The sequence below is a fragment of the Equus caballus genome, chromosome 1 (assembly GCF_041296265.1).
Source record: "Equus caballus isolate H_3958 breed thoroughbred chromosome 1, TB-T2T, whole genome shotgun sequence".
Lineage (NCBI taxonomy): Eukaryota > Metazoa > Chordata > Mammalia > Perissodactyla > Equidae > Equus > Equus caballus.
In genome coordinates, this window is record NC_091684.1 from 117,956,366 (window position 1) to 117,975,045 (window position 18,680).

Sequence of the window (18,680 nt, forward strand, 5' to 3'; positions counted from 1 at the left end):
TGTTGCTTCTCCTACCTCCAGTCCTTGGACTTTCACGACAGCCCTGTAGATTATGGGGATTGTTGTGCCCACTTTGCAGATGATGAAACTGAGGCTCAGTGAGTTACATAAGCATTCTCTAATGGAAAGAAAGTGTGTGTTGCTGCAGCTGCAGTGGTGGCTCTCGGTTTCCTCACTCTGCATGGAATGCCACTGATGATGCGCAGGCCAGCCTGGGGACACATCAGCCTGGCTCAGAATGCAGGGTGGGGCTTTCAGGAATTCTTCCTGTGCCCTTCAGGATGCCCCCCAAGTCTGTGATAGTAGGAATGCTGGCTCTGGGTCCTGGATCCACCCTGAGTCTACTCCTTTCCAGCATATGTCCTTGGGGGTCACCTTATAGCTGCGTGCCGCACTTGCTTCCTTTGTAAAATGGGCACACTGGGAAGACAGCCTAATGTGACATATCATGGAGCTCCAAGCACAGTGCTTTGCACCAAGCAAGGCCTCAATAAATTTCTGTCTTTCATGAGTTCCCCCACTTGCCTGTGTTTGGGAAGAAACCCTTGGGAAAACAGAGATGCTGCAACGCTTATCAGAGAGGGGAGGTGTGATGGATAAGCACGGTTCTTCTTTGCACTCACAGCGAGCTTTCCTGTAAGAGCCTGGAAGGTCAGGAAGGGCTGCGACAGCTGATCTTCCACGTCACGTGCAGCATGAAGGACGTGGGCAGCACCATCGGCTGCCAGCGACTTGCCGGGAGGCTGGTGGGTTCCTCCCTCATCCACTTGAAACCAGAGGGGCCTGCTTCCCATTTGTGAGGGAACTCATACTCCCCCCCTCTCTACTGTAAAATACTGATGCTGTGTCACCGGGCTCGGTGGTCCCACTGTCAGCAGTTTCTTGGGGAAGGAGATGGGGCAGTGAGAGGAAACAACGTTCCACCTTCTCCAGCCCCAGGAGGGTGGCAGGCGGGGCTGGGCTGGCCAGGGCCTTGGGACCTGAGGGGCCCAGCCTTGCCCACCTGTCCCCCAGATCCCCAGGAGCTACCTGAGCCTCCAGGAGGCTGTGCTGGCGGAGCAGCAGCGACGCAGCCTGAGCGACGACGTGCAGTACCTGACTGACAGGCAGTTGGAGCAGCTGGTGGAGCAGACGCCCTGCAACGACATCAAGGACTACGAGGACCTGCAGTCCGGTGGGTGGGCCAGGAGGGTGGGCGGGCACAGGCATGGGGCCCCCAGAAACAGGACTCAAATTTTTCACCACTCTGTGCATGTCTGCAAGTGACCACAGAAGCACTGTGGGTATGGATTTTGGGATCAGAAATAAATTTTAACTAGTAGGCAGATTTGCAAAGATGGAATCTATGAATAATGGGGGTGGATCCACTGTAGCTCCCCAGCTGGCCGTCAGATCAGCTCTTTGGCAAGAGTTACGCGGTGCTGTTAGAGAACCTGTGAGGGGCTGCTTGCAGGTCTGAAGGGCCTTGCATGTTGGGAGTATTGGTTGCTTCCTACAAGAATTCATGACCCGGCCACCTTGGGAATAGGTCACCCAGAGTCCCTTTTGGCCTTGGTCTGACACTGCCCCTCCTCCCCTTCTCTGGACAGCCATCAGCTTCCTCATAGAAACTGGCACCCTACTCCACTTCCCGGACACCAGCCACGGCCTGAGGAACCTCTACTTCCTCGACCCCATTTGGTTGTCCGAATGTCTGCAGAGGATCTTCAACATCAAGGGCTCCCGGTCGGTGGCCAAGAATGGGGTCATCCGGGCGGAGGACCTCAGGATGCTCCTGGTCGGGACTGGCTTCACGCAGCAGACAGAAGAGCAGTACTTCCAGTTCCTGGCCAAGTTTGAGATCGCCCTGCCCGTCGCCAATGACAGGTGAGGCCACAGACCGAGCTGTGCGGGCTACTCCCTGGAGGAGAGAGTCAGGACTGGGGCCGCTGGTGGCTTAAACAAGATTTCCAGGGACAGGCCATGGCGATAACCTGCCTGCCTGGGCTGGGGCCACAGTGGGGTGGGAATTCAAAGAAATTCTGGGCCAGGGAATTCAAAGAAATCCATTTAGTGAAAAGGTGTAGGGAAATATGCAAGCATTAAAAATAACTGGTTCACCTTTTAGGGGGTTGACTGATTGGTTATTTGCTGAATAAAAGTGGAGTAAGTGATGAGGATGTACGTGCTCATTACACATCCTGGCTTCAAATGTAGGGAGGGCAGTGGCTGCGGGGCATGGGTCCCGTCCAGTGATGCTCCGCCCTAAACAGCTTGAGTACAGCTGAGTACAGTGTCTCCTTGCTCTAATTTCAGTTTCAGCCACTTCCTGGGTCTGATGCTGATGTTGGCCATGAGGCAGCGGCCAGGATCCCAAATCCACAGACCTTTCCCATGCGCCTACCATACAACATGTACCACCCTGCCCCCCAACCCCAGATCTTGAGGGGGATGCCCGCTGGAGACTCCTGGGGAGCTGGCCTGGACACTGTGCAGCCAGCCCAGAGATCCCGTCGCCACAGACGGGGCCTCCTGGGAGCCAGCCCTGGGTCCCCTTCACCTGAGGCACCCTCAGATTTCCACTTAGCCTTATAGCTATTGCGAGGAAGGGCTCAGTCCTTCTTGATGCTCCAGCCCCGTGGGGGCCGTGAGTGAGTCCTAAAAGGAGAAACCCCAAAGGGGAATTCAGTATCCTCATGATCCTTCATCCTGTGGCCCAGAGGTGTCCTTGACTTTGGTCCATTAAAAAGTGCAAGATGAGGCAGCCTGTGCATTGACAACATGGCTGAGATCTGACAGTTTGCTGGTGACTTTATCAACAGATTGGAGGAGTGAGGAGACAATTAGCACTCAGTAACAGCAAGTCAGTTACACATACATGTATGTCCAGTTGACCAATAAAATCAGCCAGACCATTGCCAAGTCCTTGTGGAAGCTTATACTGCAGGGGGTTAGAACATGGAGCTAGAATGCCTGAGTGTGAGTCCCAACTACCTTTCTTTTCTCATCTGTAAAATGGGAATAATACTATAACCTGCTGGCATTATAGTTGTGAGGATTCAATTCATGTAAAGCATTGCACCTGAGAGTTCCAACGACATCAGCTGTTAGCAGTACTGTTGTTGTTACTCCTCCTTTGTGCGAAGCAGTCACAGCCTAGTGTCCGGTTCCATATGAAGTCATGAACACCCAAGCAGTTTCCGACTTAGCACAGGTGTAATGGTTCCCTTGTGCCCTCGGCGAGTGCCGGCTCCTTGCACCATAAGTTCTTATATGGTCAGCAGTGCTGCTGACCGTCTCTGAACAGTGCAGGCTATCACATTTGCACTCCTTTGAGAGCAGAGACTTCAACCTGCGATCCACAAATGCCTCCAGGCCCTTGGAAACCTTCAGGGAGTGTTTGAAGCTCCTGGAAGCCCACGTGCTCTTTTGAGCATGTGTGCATCTTTCGGGCGGAGACTCGTTCACTCTCAGCACTTTGGGAAGGGCTCCTGCCCTGCTGTCTGAGGCTATCTCGATGGTGCCACATGAGCCAGCTCCTCCATGCATGTACCACCCAGGTCTTCCCAGCTTTATGTTCAACAGACACGTGAAGAATTGGCCTCTTCATTCCCATCTTGCTGACTCTCTGGTCATCCCCTGGGTCGGGATTTTCCAGTTAGTAGTTGCTCTCAAGCAGGTGCCAGTGGTCTCACCAGGGTCCCCACTCCGCTTTAGAAGGGCTTTCTTCATTTGCCATGCTGGCTTATAAGTCATCTCTGCCTTCAAAAATACTGAGCACCTGAGGCTGGCCCGATGGTGCAGCACATTCGCAAATTCCACTCCGGTGGCCTGGGGTTCACCAGTTCAGATCCCGGGTGCAGACCTATGCACCACTTATCAAGCCATGCTGTGGCAGGCATCCCACATTTAAAGTAGAGGAAGATGTGCACAGATGTTAGCTCAGGGCTTGTCTTCCTCAGCAAAAAGAGGTGGATTGACAGCAGATGTTAGCTCAGGGCTAATCTTCCTCAAAAAAAAAAAATATACTAAGCACCTGCTCCATGTGCACCATGCTGGGGCCCCTGGGTGCAAAGCATGCTCCCTCCCCTCAGGCAATGCACACCTACAAGGAGGGAAAGAAGCAGGAAGCTGCAGGGCACGGCCAGTGTAAGGGGGTGCCGAGAGATCCACACTGGGTGTGATGTGGGTGGAAGCAGCAGAGTAAATCATACTAGGCACTGACAAGGGCCTCTGGTTTTGAGGAGGGACACTGAACAGATAGACAAGCAAGGACTTTTCAAAACATGAAGGGATAAATCAGGGTGCTCTGCTGGAGAGGGCCTGGGGCTGGAGAGAGGCAGTCTAGCTGGGGTGGCTGAGAAGGTCCTTCACCCATGATCTGAAATGGCTGGAGGACCTAAAACTTCACCGCCTGCCCGCTGTGGGCCCTCACCGCACAGCCCCGTCCGTCCTTCAGCCCTGCTGCAAGGTGAGTATCCTTTCTCTTCCCACGTCGGGGCAGGGGACTCTCAGTGAGGTGAAGCCATGTGCTGAGGACACAGAGCCGGGACTGACGCCTGTACACTCGGCCCACCAGACTGTCATTGAGTTTTCCTTCTACAGTATTTTCAGTGTTCTCATCCAGAATGTTCTAAAGGCATTTTACTAAACCTAAACTGATGTATTTTAAGAGGATTAGGAGAGCTGAAGCAAAGCCTTTGTTAAGAAAAGGGCACAGCCAAGGCTTCGCCGGTGGCCGCCTGTGCCTGCCCCGCGGCTCCACGGCACACAGAAGATGCTGGTTTTCAGGCACACTCTTGGAGGGACCTCCCCGGTTTCAGCTGTTCTCAAATGACCACAGTCATGAACGGCTCACTGACACGGCGATTCAGCACTTTTATAATGAGCAAGAGTGCTCTAATAAAACATCCCTCTTTTGCACAAACAGCCTCATTCCAATTTTTAAGGCAATTGTATTGTCTCAACTGGCCAAGAACAATAAATAGCTTTGAAGGCCAAAAACGGTACTCTGACCCCAATATCTCCATTGTCCTTGGAACTATGCAGCTGTATTTGTTTTCCCTTCACGGTCCAAAGTTAATTTTAAGCGATTCCCCAATCACAACCCAGTTTACAGAGTGCGATTTGCTATGTCTGACGCGTCTATGACCACAGATGTTTTCATGTCTTCCGTTAGCATCATCCTGGTCTACCTTAGAGACTTCAATAAGTAAATTCATTGTGCTCATCTTCATTTTCTCTTGGAGCATTTATTCTCAGCATATAAACTACCCTCTCTTTCTAAAACCACAGTTACAAAGGCACCGGGAGGAAGGCGCCCGGGCAGTCGGGGCTGACTCAGCAGACCCTGCCCTGGGCCAGGCTGTCTGCCAGGGTCAGGGTCCTGCTGCAGAGCTTGGGCCACACGGTTCACTGGTCCCCTTTGATGTGTTTCAGCTATCTCCTGCCACATCTCCTTCCATCCAAACCTGGCCTGGACACCCATGGCATGCGGCACCCCACAGCCAACACCATTCAGAGGGTGTTTAAGATGAGCTTCGTTCCCGTTGGCTTCTGGCAAAGGTTTATAGCACGGATGCTGATCAGCTTGGCAGAGATGGACCTCCAGGTAGCTGCAGTTTCTGCACAGGGGGATGTATGTGAGGCACCTGCAGCTGTGCCCTAGAGGAAGGGACGTGCCTTTTGCCTGAGGGACCCGATTAAAGACCCATCTCCTGCAACAAAGCTACTGACCAGGCCAGGAGGCAAGCGCAGCCTGGCTGCCTTCTCTTCTCTAGGCCAGTGGATACATTTGAACCATTCTGTGAATACCAAATCAGCGCCCAGCTGGCTTATCTAGAATATTCCCTTTCAAAGCAGTGGTTCTAAGCTAACTCACATCAAAATTCCCAGGAGGGCTTGTTAGAACACAGGTGGCTGGGCCCCACTCAGAGGTTCGGATTCAGTGGGTGTAGAGTGGGACCCAAGAATCTGCATATCTAACCATTGCCCCAGGGCATGCTGCTGGTCCAGGGACCACACTTAGAGAACCATAGCTTTGGAACCATAGTTTGGCTACTCAGGCTGTGCACTAGACTCATGCAGAGAGCTTCTAAAAGACACAGACCAGACCCCAGACCACTTAAATCAGAATTTTTGGATGTGATCAGTTAAGGCATCAGTTTTTTTAAAGCTCCCAGGTGATTCCACTGTCCAGTCAAGCTTGGGAACTCCTGGCATAGAACTTTAACTTGGTCTGGAAGCAATGAAGACATAACCCAAGGAGTTATTTTCTGTGGGTTCACCTGGGGTTGTTGAAAGGAGTCCCAGCTGTCCATCAACATTAATTTCAATGCAAGACAATAATATGGAAGTCCTAGTTGTCTGGAGTGGTGGTTCTCAAAGAGGGGTTCCTGGACCAGCGGAATCAGCATCACCTGGGAACTTATTAGAAATGCACATTCTCACCCCACCCCAGACCTGCCCCATCAGGAACTCCAGGAAGGAGCCCAGAACTCCGTTTTCCACATCTTCCAGGGGATTCTGACCCTCCCTGTGATGTGAGAACCCTTGGCATAAACCTGGTCTTTTGAATAATTGACATTAAACTCAGTGTGAGTTTACTTTTGCCACATTCTAATTAAAAGGCCCTTATGGAATTACAGCTTCTGGGCTAAATAAAGATATTCTTTGATCTTCCCATTTTACTGAAATGTTAAAAAATTAATGCAAGAGCCTGAAAATCCTAACTGTCTCGACACATCTTAGCGGGCAGGGAGACTTGTCTGTAGCGCCAGGAGGGTGCAGTGAGGGAAGGAGTGGGTGCAGGAGCTGGCTGTCCTCCGTTCCCGCTCGGTCACTCTGCCCTCCCTTTGAACTCTTCCTCCCACCACGTTCTAAGTGGGAGGTCACCAAGCACCAGCATCGTGTGAGGGCTGAGCTCCCAAGTGGGCTTAGCGGTTGGGGGAGTGGGGGGGAAGCTGGGCACAGAGGCAGGGCCCCTTCCTGGCAGCATCCCTCACTCAAATTGGGAAAGAAGTCCTATTGAAATTCAGATGAGGAAAAGGCTTGAGTCTCAGGAGTAATCAAAGGCATGCAAATTCAAGGATCAATGAGATGCCACTGTTCACGTCTCAAATGAGCACAGAGCTAAGCCCTAACAGCCAGCCGCAGAATCTCCAAATGGTCACACACCTCAGTCAGCGTTTATGTTGTCTAATTGTTTTGAACGCGACTCCTCAATACACATCTAGAGCCTGAAAACGTTCAGACCCTTTGACCCAGGAATCCTACTACTAAAATCTGAACTAAGGAAATCATTTGAAATCGGAGAAAGCTTCTTGCTTTTCATGTTCATCTGGCTTGAGGAGCAAAAGATGGGAACCAACCTTAACGTCCAAAGAAAAATGATTCAGAAGTTACTATACTTAATAAAATATTGAGCTTTAGAAGAATGAATTTTATGAGCTTTTAATGGCATCGGAAAAGTGAGGTTTGTAAAAAGTATACAAAATTAGAACATATGGCCTCAGCTGCTTTATAAACATATATGTAGATAGAAAACATCCTAAAATAAAATAGACCAAAATTTCATGATCTCTCTGCTTGGTGTTAAGTTGGTGTTTTATTTTCTCTCTTACATTTTTCTGTATTTTCCACATTTTCTAAACTAAATTTTTGCTTGTAAAATCAAAGAAAGAAAAGATTTGAAGAAGAAAAGCCTATTTCAGTCCTTTGGGGAAAATGTGTTCCCAGAGCCTCCTGGAGACCCTGCAGATAATGCGCCGTTTAAATGGGCAGCAGGATGAGCCGGGTGGGACAAACGGTGCTCATTTATCACGATGTGGCCTCTTCAGGGCTCTGCCCAGGGCCAGCGAGGAGCCCAGAATACTTAGCAGGGTCTTTTCTCTGTCTTTCAGCTTTTTGAAAACAAGAAGAATACTAAAAGCAGACACAAGAGAGTCACCATTTACAGTTTTACAGGAAACCAGAGAAATCGCTGCAGCACATTCAGAGTGAAAAGAAATCAGACCATCTATTGGCAGGAAGGGCTCCTGGTCACTTTTGACGGGGGCTACCTCAGGTAGGAACATGTGGGAGCCCACCTGACTGGGTCAATGTGGTGCCGTGGAGACAGCCCCAGGGGCAGCCTCTGCCAAGAGACTGTCCACTTGGTGTCAGGGTTCTGCTCCCGAGAGCAGCTCATCGTGGCATCTTGCTCCAAATAGGAGACCCCCCCCCCCTGCAAACGTCCCAGAGGTTCCCCATATCCTCGCCCGGCCTTCTCTCCCCTTATAGGACAGGAAAGGTGAGGGACAGTGTGGTGACCACAGCCCAGGACTTGAGGGAGGTGGGCGGCCACTGAGCTCAGGGTTGAGGCTCCGGCACCCCCATGGTCATTAGGTGGAACCTGCAGGGGCCTTGCAGCCATCCAACCACACCCCCTTATCCTAAGAGATGATGCCCCAGCTGATACCACTGGTTTCCCCAGCCCTGATGCCATGTGCGACATTACAGAATACCTAACTTAGTTCCCTTCTCCTGTTTTCTTTATTTTTTTTGAGAGAGATAGACATAAAGTCAGCTCTGCAGGTTTAACAGGTGATTTTTAATCAGGCTTAATAAATACACAAGATTATTTCATATTTACGACGAATTTTTCAAAATATTTTTCAGTTCTGTGAGAAGAGAGGGAAAAAGGGGAAAGTAACTTTCCGTGAGGGCCTGATTTGGGCCGCTCTTGGTGTCTGGTGCTTTCATATAGATGTTCCCGCTTCGAGCTCCCAGTTGTCGCTTGGTGGATGAGAACACCGTGGTTCAGAGAGGGAAAGAACTTCGCCAGGGCCTCACCTAAGGGCCGGATCCCAGCCTGAGCATCCCTTATTGCAAAGTCCTTGTTGTGACCACTTGGCCATGTTGGGGGGTGGTGGGGGGACGGGGCAGGGCCACGCACGCTGGTACACAAATGCGAGAGACCCCCGACAGTCCTGCTGGGCCCAGGCCCTGTGGGCCCCTGGGGGTCAGGTCTTTGCCTTGGAGGCCAGGAGCTCACACCAGGGCCTTCCACAGCCAGATCACAACGGATTCCTTTTTGTTTCTGGGTTGCAGTGTGGAATCCTCGGATGTGAACTGGAAAAAGAAAAAAAGCGGAGGAATAAAAATCATTTGCCAATCAGAAATGAGGGACTTCTCAGCGATGGCTTTTATCACAGACCATGTCAATTCCTTGATCGATCAGTGGTTTCCCGGTGAGAGAATGTTCTTGAACCAAGTGTTTGCTCATGTTAATATTTCATTATATATTAGGGCAGGGTTCCTTATTTGGGGAACAGAATCCCACTGGGATTCAGCCCAAGGAAACCAGAGGGGTCCTAACAGCCCTTTGGCAGAGTCCTGACCCCTGGGGGAGTCCAGCTTTGGGCGTGGTTGGGGCGCCATGGGAAGGACAGACCTGGGCCCAGTCCCTGTCAGGCGTGTGAGGGCCTGGCCTCCTGGCTGCCCACAGTGTATGGGAAGAAAGACAACCCTGGGTACCATGCGTGGTCCAAGAAGACCCTCAGTGTAAGCCTCGCGCAGTGAGGACAGTGCTGCTGAAATCTCGGAGTACCCCACAGCTGGAGATGCACCCCTTGTGCAGGGGTGGGGAGAGAAGGGAGCTACACCTGCCAGGGCCCCCTTCTGCTTCCCTGCCTGGCCGCCACCCTCAAATCCCAGAGGTGATCAACCACCCACCCGGCCTTTTTCAGACCCTTTGATCAGTGTCTTCATTGACAGTCCACCCAAAGAAAATACTTTTTGAAGTGAAGCTGTTGAGGTCCTCTGTTTGTTTTGCTATTGGAGTGGAGACAAACCCACAGGGCGTCCTGCAGGGAGGAGGCCTCCTGGGGCCAAGTGGGACAGCCTCTACCCAGTGAGCCCTCAGCCTCTGAAGGCTGGTGGCCGAGAGAACGGAGAGCGGGTTTGGACCCTGAGCACCACCACTGGCCTGCTGGGCCAGTCTCCCAGCCTCCCCGAGCTGGCTCCCTCACCTGCACGCTGGCCCTGCATCCCAGGAGAGGGTCAAAGGAAATGCTTAAGGAACAGCGGCAGGACGTGCTCCAGATGTGTGCTCCAGACACCAGGGCCTGGGGTCCTTTGGGTGTCGACGGGAAGGGTGACCTACAAGGAAAAAAGCTTAGAAAGGGGCCTGAGAGAAGGCAGTTTGGCGTGTGAGTCATGGCGGTTGGGGATGCTTGGCCATCCAAGGGAGGCTGCTAGGCCCATGTGAACCCTCCTGGGCCCTTTGTGGCTCCCCGCTGACCGTTGGTCCCCCACAGCTGGCACTGCTGGGATTTGACTGGGCATCCATTAGACAGTCGCCTGAGACAGGAAGGACTGGGCTGAGGGCCTGAGACAGGGCTGCCTGGGGACAGCTGGCAGGGTGTGTTACACACAGGCCTGTGGACAGCAGATGTGCCTGGAAGGTTCTAGGAGTCCACCTCCTACCCTGCAAGAAGAAGGCCATCAGCTCGCCCAAGGTGCCTCCCAGGGCACCTTGGAGAGTCATCTTTGCACCTCCTTCCAGAGGTGTGCAGAAAAGCTGTGTGTCTCTTGCCCAAGGGAACCTGTGTAGAATGACTAGGTTTTGTCTGTTATAATTTGTACACATTTCTCCCCCTGCACTGCTCTGCTAGAAAGGATCATAGTAATTGCAAGCCTTATGTTTCTAATTTTAAGAATGGCTCCTTACTGGTTGTGGTTCGGTCGTTGGAGCGTGGCATAGCTCAGACCCAGCCCACAGCATCCTGTCAGGGCCCAGCTGTGCAGGAGGGATCCCAAGCCCTCGGCCCCTCCTCAGCCAGCCTGCTCGGGGTCAGGACCACCCAGCAGCTGTCCCGTGCATCCCTGCATCCCTGACCCCTCCCTGCATGCATCTTTCAGGATCAAGGCTCGTGCTCTCCAAAAATGAACTGGAGTGTGGCAGTCACATTTCAGCCACTCTTGGGGTCCAGGTGAGGGCAGACAGACCCCTCCTGTGAAGGGCCCACCCAGCCTGGGGTTGCAGGGTACTGTTAAGGGACCCACCTACAGCTGCCTTTGTGTGAGCTGTCTCTCGCTCTGTCCTCACTTAGCCCTGACGGCCACGGAGAGTGATGGGACGCCACTCATGGAGCAGTACGTGCCCTGCCCGGTCTGCGAGAGCTCCTGGGCCCAGCACACTGACCCAAGTGAGAAATCGGACAGTGTGCAGTACTTCGACATGGAGGACTGTGTGCTGACGGCCATCGAGCGGGACTTCATCTCCTGCCCCAGACACCCCGACCTCCCTGTGCCTCTCCAGGAGCTGGTCCCTGAGCTGTTCATGACCGACTTCCCAGCCAGGTATGCCACAATGCCACACCGCACAGCAATCCACCCTCAGTGGGGAGCCTCTGCAGCCACTGCTTCCTGCCCAATCATGGGGTCTTCAGGCTCCCATCCTAGGCTACCTGAAGGGAACCAGGTTTGGGCTTTCTGGTTTTGAGGCCACAACAGGCCCAGGTGGCCAGGGCGCTTGGAAGGTGAAGCCGTTCTGGGACCCCACCCGGTCTTTCCCTCACATTAACTGGAGCTCCCTTCCTCTGAGTTGCTCCTCCCCTCTGAGGCCTATTTTGCTGCTGACTCAAGGAATAGAAAGTGTTCAAGAGGGGGCACTCCCAGACCTACAGCCTCATTTCCTTTCTTGGCAAACGAGGGCTCCTGACTCCTGCCTTGAGGCTGAGCATTTCAGATCCCCTAAACCTGTTGGTAGAGTTGAGTCTACCTGTGCTGATCGAAGATAATAACTGGGGAAAGAATGCTGGAGAAAATAGAAAACGTTTAAACTGCGGTCCCATCCAACAGGAAATGGTCACAAAATCCAAGTGCTTGATAAAAGACGGAATCTTCTGTAGTCATGGAAACTGGAAGCTATAATTTGGTCTCCCTGGAGACAATTTGACATTGGTAGTTACCAACTTTTTTGGAGTTGTGAAGTCCTGTTGTTTTATTATTCAAAGAATCGCTATATCTGGTTTCTTTAAAGAAAATGAAAATTTTGGGGGTAAGAATATTTATATTCTCATTTTTCCAAGTTGCTCCTCCATCCCAAGAAAATAGATGTGGAGTACTCTGAGATATTGCAGAATTGGGGTTCCAAAGCATGCTTCTGGATGAGTCTATTAAATTAGGAAATCGCTCCCTGCCCTGGATCATCTCCCGGCTTCGTACTTTTCAATACTCCCAGTTACCTCATCGGTGGAAATGACAATTAAACACCGCTCTTGTGCAAGATGACTTCCTTTTATTCGCAAATCTTTAACATGAGGATTCTCACTCCTCAGAGACCATGTGCAGAGTTTTGTATTCGTATAAATCAGATTTCTTGGGATGGTGCCCGATTAGGCAGCCCCACATTTTAGAATTTTCATTTATTTGCTGAACCTTCTTATGTTTTATGCCCCAGCTGGATCTGGGCTGTGGAACTGCTGCGTGGAATCTGGAGAGCCAGATTGGTGTCCCTGTTGGTTTGGATCTAATTACAGGCTGTAGCATGGTTCTTAAACTAAAGTACTTGGCCAGGAGTTGAAAAACCTGACAATCTGAACAGGATTCACAATCCAGCAGAGGTTCTCTGGAAACTTTGGCACTGGTCCAACCATGGCCCGGAAGCATCACACTCCTCCCAGTGGGAGTTTGGGCATGTGGGGGCGGGAGCACCTGGCATCCTTGGAGCCCTGTCCTGTGGCCTTGAGTTTACAGGAGTCCTAACAGAGAGCCCCAAGGGATCCCCAACCTTCCTTCTGCTCCCCATGCCCATCCTAGGAGGCCCCCAAGAGCCCACACACACATCCCAAGCCGGTCATTTTGGGGTGGGCACTTGGAGAACAGCCCAGCTCATCTTCTGCTGCATCCCCAAGGGCTGCAACGGGTACAGTTGCATCTGCCTGGAGTTTGATGTGGTTGAGCTGTGCAAAGTCTGAGCAGCTGCAGAATCTGTTCCTGGAAGGCATGGGAAACAACTGCATCCCCAGGGAAGAGGGTGTCGGCCTGTGGGGCCCAGAGGGCTCCCGTGGAGACACCTGGCAAAGGTAGCTCATGAGGAACCCGGTGGACCTCAGCAGAGCAGGAGGCAGCCCTGAAGTGGCAGGACATCGAGGCTGCCTTGCCCTCTCTCTCTCCTTCCCTCCCTCCCTCCCTCTCCCTTCCAGGAGTGGCGTGCAGTATTTCCAAAAGCCCCACAGAAATCTCCCTTTTACCTGGGATTAGTCACACAGACCAGTGAGAAGGTCTAAACTCCCTGCCCTTGGGTGAACTCCTAGCCATCCATTGTGGGGACACTGGTCATGCCTATCAGAAGCTCTACATGGCCGTTTAGATAATTCTTTGCTTAATAAACAGAAATGGGGAAACAACTAACCCAGCAGTAGGAAAACGTGGTTTGTCTGATGGATTCTAGATCTCAAAGCACAGAGTCTTTTGGAGGAAAACAGACCAGAGGAATCTTTTTCTATGTCCACCACCTTCAAAGGCTTCACCCCATGCCAGTCACCATCCGCACCTCTGAGCCGGGTCCTGTTAGGAGCCCACCTGACAGAGGAGGACACCAAGGCTTGACGAGGCTGCTTAGCCCGCCCAGACCCAGGGTTCATCCCAGATCCGTCTGGCCCCACAGATGGCTTTGCTCTGTGCCTCTGCAATGGGAATAAATAACCAAGCTCATCCTCGCGTCTGTCCCACCCGGAACCCTCCTCTCAGCTCAACAGGCCTCTCTGGGGAGGTCCCTTCTGACCCCACGCTGTGTTTCTGGCAGGCTTTTCCTGGAGAACAGCAAGCTGGAACACAGCGAGGACCAGAGCAGCGTCCTGGGCCAGGGTGGGAGCGGCACCGTCATCTATCAGGCCCGGTACCAGGGCCAGCCTGTGGCTGTGAAGCGATTCCAGATCAAGAAATTCAAAAACTTCGCTAATGTCCCGGCAGGTAAACATGGTGCTGAGGCCTTGCTTTTCAAACATGTGCTCCCTTGGTCCAAACTTCGCACCCCTTAGGGCAGCATGAGGCCACATGGGCAGGAGGAGGGTGTGGGAGGCCAGCGTGGGTCCCGCGGGCCGCCCTGCCTTGTGCCTAACAGGATGTGGGACAGGCCCGAGGGCAGGCTGAGCAAGGCCTGGAAATTGCTTTTGAAGATGACTTTCTTGTCTAGACGTGAGCCCTGAAGAGCAGGGGCCATCCTTACAGTTTCCACAGCACAGGCCTGGCACGTGGGGGCACACAGTCAGACCTCAGGGGGAACCCTCACCCTGCAGGACCCTCTCAGCCATCTCCACTAACGAAAGAAAGGTGGGTGCTCCAGATGAATGGCCTGGGAAGCCAGTGTAGCGTGACTTCACCCCCATCCCTCCTAACCCCCATGGGGGAGGCAACACTTTCTTGCCTTGACACACTCAGGCCCACACATCACGTGTGGCTGCACCTAGAGGCACCTGTCACCACCTAACGCCCCACCAGTGCAGTGCTAGGAGGCCTCCTCACTTTCAGCTGGCTGAATATCACATTTCTCACTGCCCCGGGCTTAGCATGGTCATCTCTATGATCATAATGGTAATTTATACTCTTGGTAGAAAAATTAGAATCATAGAATACTGTGAAGAAAACATCAGAAAGGAAGAGACAAAATTTTAATTAGGTGACGAGAATGTGACTTTCTTCACGGAAAATCTAAGAAATTCTATTGACAACCATCAGAGCCCATAAGAGTTTCATAAAGTTGCTAGACATGAGAGGCCAGCCCAGTGGCATAGTGACTGAGTTTACAGGCTCCACTTCAGCAGACCAGGGTTCATGGGTTCAGATCTCAAGCACGAACCTACACACCACTCATCAAACCATGCTGTGGCAGCAGCCCACTTACAAAGTAGAGGAAGATTGGCACAGATGTTAGCTCAGGGCCAATCTTCCTCACCAAAAAAAAAAAAAAAAAGTTGCTAGACATGAGCTCAGACCAGAATTCAGCAGCGATCCCATGTGCAGCACTGACCCATTGGTAAGTATCCTCCACGGCAGCAATTAAACCATAAGGTATTGAGGCATAATTAACATCTATCATTCTTTTTAGTTCTCATCTAAATCCCAGCAGAGGGGACGTGTGTATGTGTGTGTGAGAGAGAGAGGGAAATTTTACTAATTCTAAAATGGCTATGAAATGACAAAAACCCAAGAATAGCTGAGAAATTTCTACAATGGAAGACGAAGGAAAGAGGCCTGCCCAGCCAACATCATGACTTACAAGTCTACAAGCATTAAGGCCATTTTCTCTGGGGGCAAAGACAGGCCAGTCAAGGGAGCAGATTCAGCCTGCATGTGTGTGGGAAGCTGGCACTTAACAGAGGTAACATCATGAGTCAGAGGGGAAAGGCTGACTATTGGGGTGGAGACTCAGGTCAGACTTCACACCATAGTTGAAAAAAATTCTTTTCTTTCTTTTTTTGCTGAAGAAGATTAGCCCTCGGCTAACATCTGTGCCCATCTTCCTCCATTTTATATGTGAGACGCTGCCACAGCATGGCTTGATGAGTGATGTATAGGTCCGCACCCAGGATCCAAACCTGCAGACCCCAGGCCACTGAAGCAGAGCCCATGAACCTAACCACTATGCCACTGGGCTAGTCCCCAAAAATAAATTCTTAATGGGTTAAAGACCCAATGTGAAAACAAAACCTTTACACTTAAGAAACAAATTTGGTGGGCCAGCCCTGTGGCATATTGGTTAAGTTCAGGCTTTGGCAGCCCAGGGTTCATGGGTTCATTTCCCAGGCGTGGACCTCCACCACTCGTCAGCCATGCTGTGGCAGCAACCCACATATAAAGTAGAGGAAGATTGGCACAGATATTAGCTCAGGACGAATCTTCCTCAGAAAACAAAACAAAATTTAAAAAACCCAAATTTGGCCAGCACAGATCTGGCACAATCAATGCATCTTAATTGCCAAGGTTTTTTTCATACTGTTTCAACCTCCATGTCCAATGATCCCCAATTTTAAAATCTGAACATAGGGGAGGGACAGATCAGGACACAAGAGGATCAGCAGGGCCTGGTGGACCCTGCTCCATGGCCTCAGGGCCGGACACGTCACGGTGGGTGGCGTCCTGCCCCTCCACTTGGCAGGAGAGGCCCCTCAGGGAGACTCAGGCAGACATTTCGAGGGCATTGGGAGAAGGATACAGTGCAGACTAGAAATGGCCCCCCTCTGCCCATAGCCTCTCTCCTCTGGCCTGAAATGATGCATCACAGGCCCAAGGCTGCCCCACCGTGTTCTCTCTGGCTGACGAGAGGCTGGTGGGCCTTTCTGCCTTCGGTGGTCCCTGCTCCTTGGCGGGGAGGAAGGTGAGCAGCAGCGACCAGCCTTCAGCATCCTTGCAAGTGAGTGGTCGGGGCCTGGTCACATTCCCGACATGTCGTCTGAACCAGGCTCTGGGCGACACTCTGGGGATGCAGGATTGGAATAAGATGCCACTGTGAGCCTCACAGGGCCGGCAGTGGGCTGGGGCGAGGCTATGAGAGCAGGGTCTGGGTGACGAGGGTGGGGACATGCGCAGTCCTCCATGGAGGGAGCAGGAACTGCTGAGTGTGACAAGTTTGCACCCAAGGAAGAGCAATCAGCCTAGAATGTCTGAAGAATGCCACCATTTGGGGCCAAAATCTGGGTGACAATACTGGAGCCTTAGACTGTAAATCCCGGCCCCATCCAGCCCCTCGAGTGCCTGTGAGGCAGCTCCGAGCGTGGCAGGGGCTCCCACCCTGAGTGGCCCAGAGGGCTCCCTGGGCGGGTAGTGCAGGGCTCAGCGGGGCAGCCGGTGCTCCACGTCCCCCGCCCTCCCAGGCAGCGCTGACAGCCGTGCTCTCCCCTGCAGACACCATGCTGAGGCACCTGCGGGCCACGGACGCCATGAAGAACTTCTCGGAGTTCCGGCAGGAGGCCAGCATGCTGCACGCCCTGCAGCACCCCTGCATCGTGTCGCTCATCGGCATCAGCATCCACCCGCTCTGCTTTGCCCTGGAGCTCGCCCCGCTGGGCAGCCTCAACACCGTGCTGTCGGAGAATGCCAAAGGTACCAGCCATGCTAAGAACGCTCCGCAGGGCGTTGCCTGGGGCCCAGCTTGGCCCGATCGAGCCCCTGGAAGACCCAAGAGCCTGAAGCGGGTAGCACAGGTCCCAGGGAAGCCATGGGTGGGCGTGGGGGCTCCCTCTGGCCTGGCCCAGCTGTCTGGGCTCACGTGGCCAACTCTGTGTGGGTGAAGAAAGGCTCTTCACCAGGTGTCAACCCTGTGTGGTAGCGTTGGCAAGGCTGGAGGAGCTCACGGTATGGAGGCAGATAGAGCCGTGTCCCCAGATCTGGTTCTCTCCCATAATGCAGGAAGTTGTTTAATTTACTGGCCTGTGAAAGGAGGAGAGTCATACCCCCCAGGAGGGCAGGCGAGAGCATCAGATGAGGCCCCCAAGAGGTCCCACGCAGCCCGGCCTGGCGCCCGAGAGCCCACCAGCCGCGTAAATCCCTCCTTTAACTGTGTATAATGCGCCACACAGGGCCACCGCTGTTAAAACTCTGAGACCGTGGGGTCAGTTTCATCCTATCTTAGTTTTTAATGAACTTTTGAAATAGTTTACCTTGAGAAATGGGTAACTAAATTCCAAAGAGCCGACAGAGGGAGAGAGCTCACTGTCTTTTGACTCAGGAATAAGAAATACAGTTAAAATCAATCATTTCTCCCTCAATGGAAGAGAATTTTTTTTTAATGAAGCTCTTATACCTACAGCTCACCCCTTGACAATAGAGCAACTTGCTCTGAGATGAACTCCAGATTTTATATCAATTGGTTGATTTTGAACAATCAAAATCAATCATACCAACAATTCCAGGCATGAGATACCGTGCATGAAGCGGTAACAACAAGCACATCTATCCTAAATAATATTCTACTTAAGAAGCTCATTCTCTGTCTCTTCTGACATCTAGCGTGGAGAATGACGAGAACACGTCAATAGAATATAAAGTATTTGGGGAGACAGAAGGTAAGAAAAGAAGACAGCTATTACAATGATAGTTTGATATTTTTTCTTTGCAAAGATTCTTCCTTTATGCCCCTGGGACACATGCTCACCCAAAAAATAGCCTACCAGATTGCCTCCGGCCTGGCCTACCTGCACAAGAAAAACATCATCTTCTGTGACCTGAAGTCTGACAACATTCTGGTCTGGTCTCTCGACGTCAAGGAGCACATCAACATCAAGCTGTCGGACTACGGGATCTCACGGCAGTCATTTCACGAGGGTGCCCTCGGCGTGGAGGGCACTCCCGGCTACCAGGCCCCAGAGATCAGGCCTCGCATAGTGTATGATGAGAAGGTACCCACCCAGCCCACTGCCATCCCCTGGTCCGCCCAGCCCCGCAGTGCAGGAGCACAGGCCCCATGTGAGGCCAGCCAGGCAGTCCTGGTGGTGCCTGCAGCTTCTGAGCTCCCAGTCCCCCCAGGCACACTTCTCTCCCTCTCCCGTGCTCAACCAGGGGACTCTGGCTTGAACCACAAGGGCACAGGGGCCTTTGTCCACCTAGTAAAGTCAAGGTTGTTGTCTCCTTAGCTTCAGGAACAGTGCCTTAGCCTCAGAATTCTCAAACCTCGATTCAGAGACATGGTAAAGGCTGTACACAGTGGACAAAGAGCC

General features: G+C 52.2%; 1 protein-coding gene across 3 annotated transcripts in view; it reads left to right on the forward strand.

The window, feature by feature from the left end:
* Positions 1-18,680, forward strand: part of LRRK1 (leucine rich repeat kinase 1) — a 129,008-nt gene that overhangs the window by 97,990 nt on the left and 12,338 nt on the right. For all 3 annotated transcript variants that reach the window (XM_023651451.2, XM_023651452.2, XM_070268221.1), the window contains 10 exons: positions 626-746; positions 1,015-1,174; positions 1,590-1,866; positions 5,419-5,590; positions 7,881-8,044; positions 9,070-9,209; positions 11,073-11,322; positions 13,772-13,938; positions 16,870-17,067; positions 18,085-18,362. In XM_023651451.2, coding sequence (XP_023507219.2) covers positions 626-746; positions 1,015-1,174; positions 1,590-1,866; positions 5,419-5,590; positions 7,881-8,044; positions 9,070-9,209; positions 11,073-11,322; positions 13,772-13,938; positions 16,870-17,067; positions 18,085-18,362 — 1,927 coding nt within the window. The remainder of the gene's footprint in view (positions 1-625; positions 747-1,014; positions 1,175-1,589; positions 1,867-5,418; positions 5,591-7,880; positions 8,045-9,069; positions 9,210-11,072; positions 11,323-13,771; positions 13,939-16,869; positions 17,068-18,084; positions 18,363-18,680) is intronic.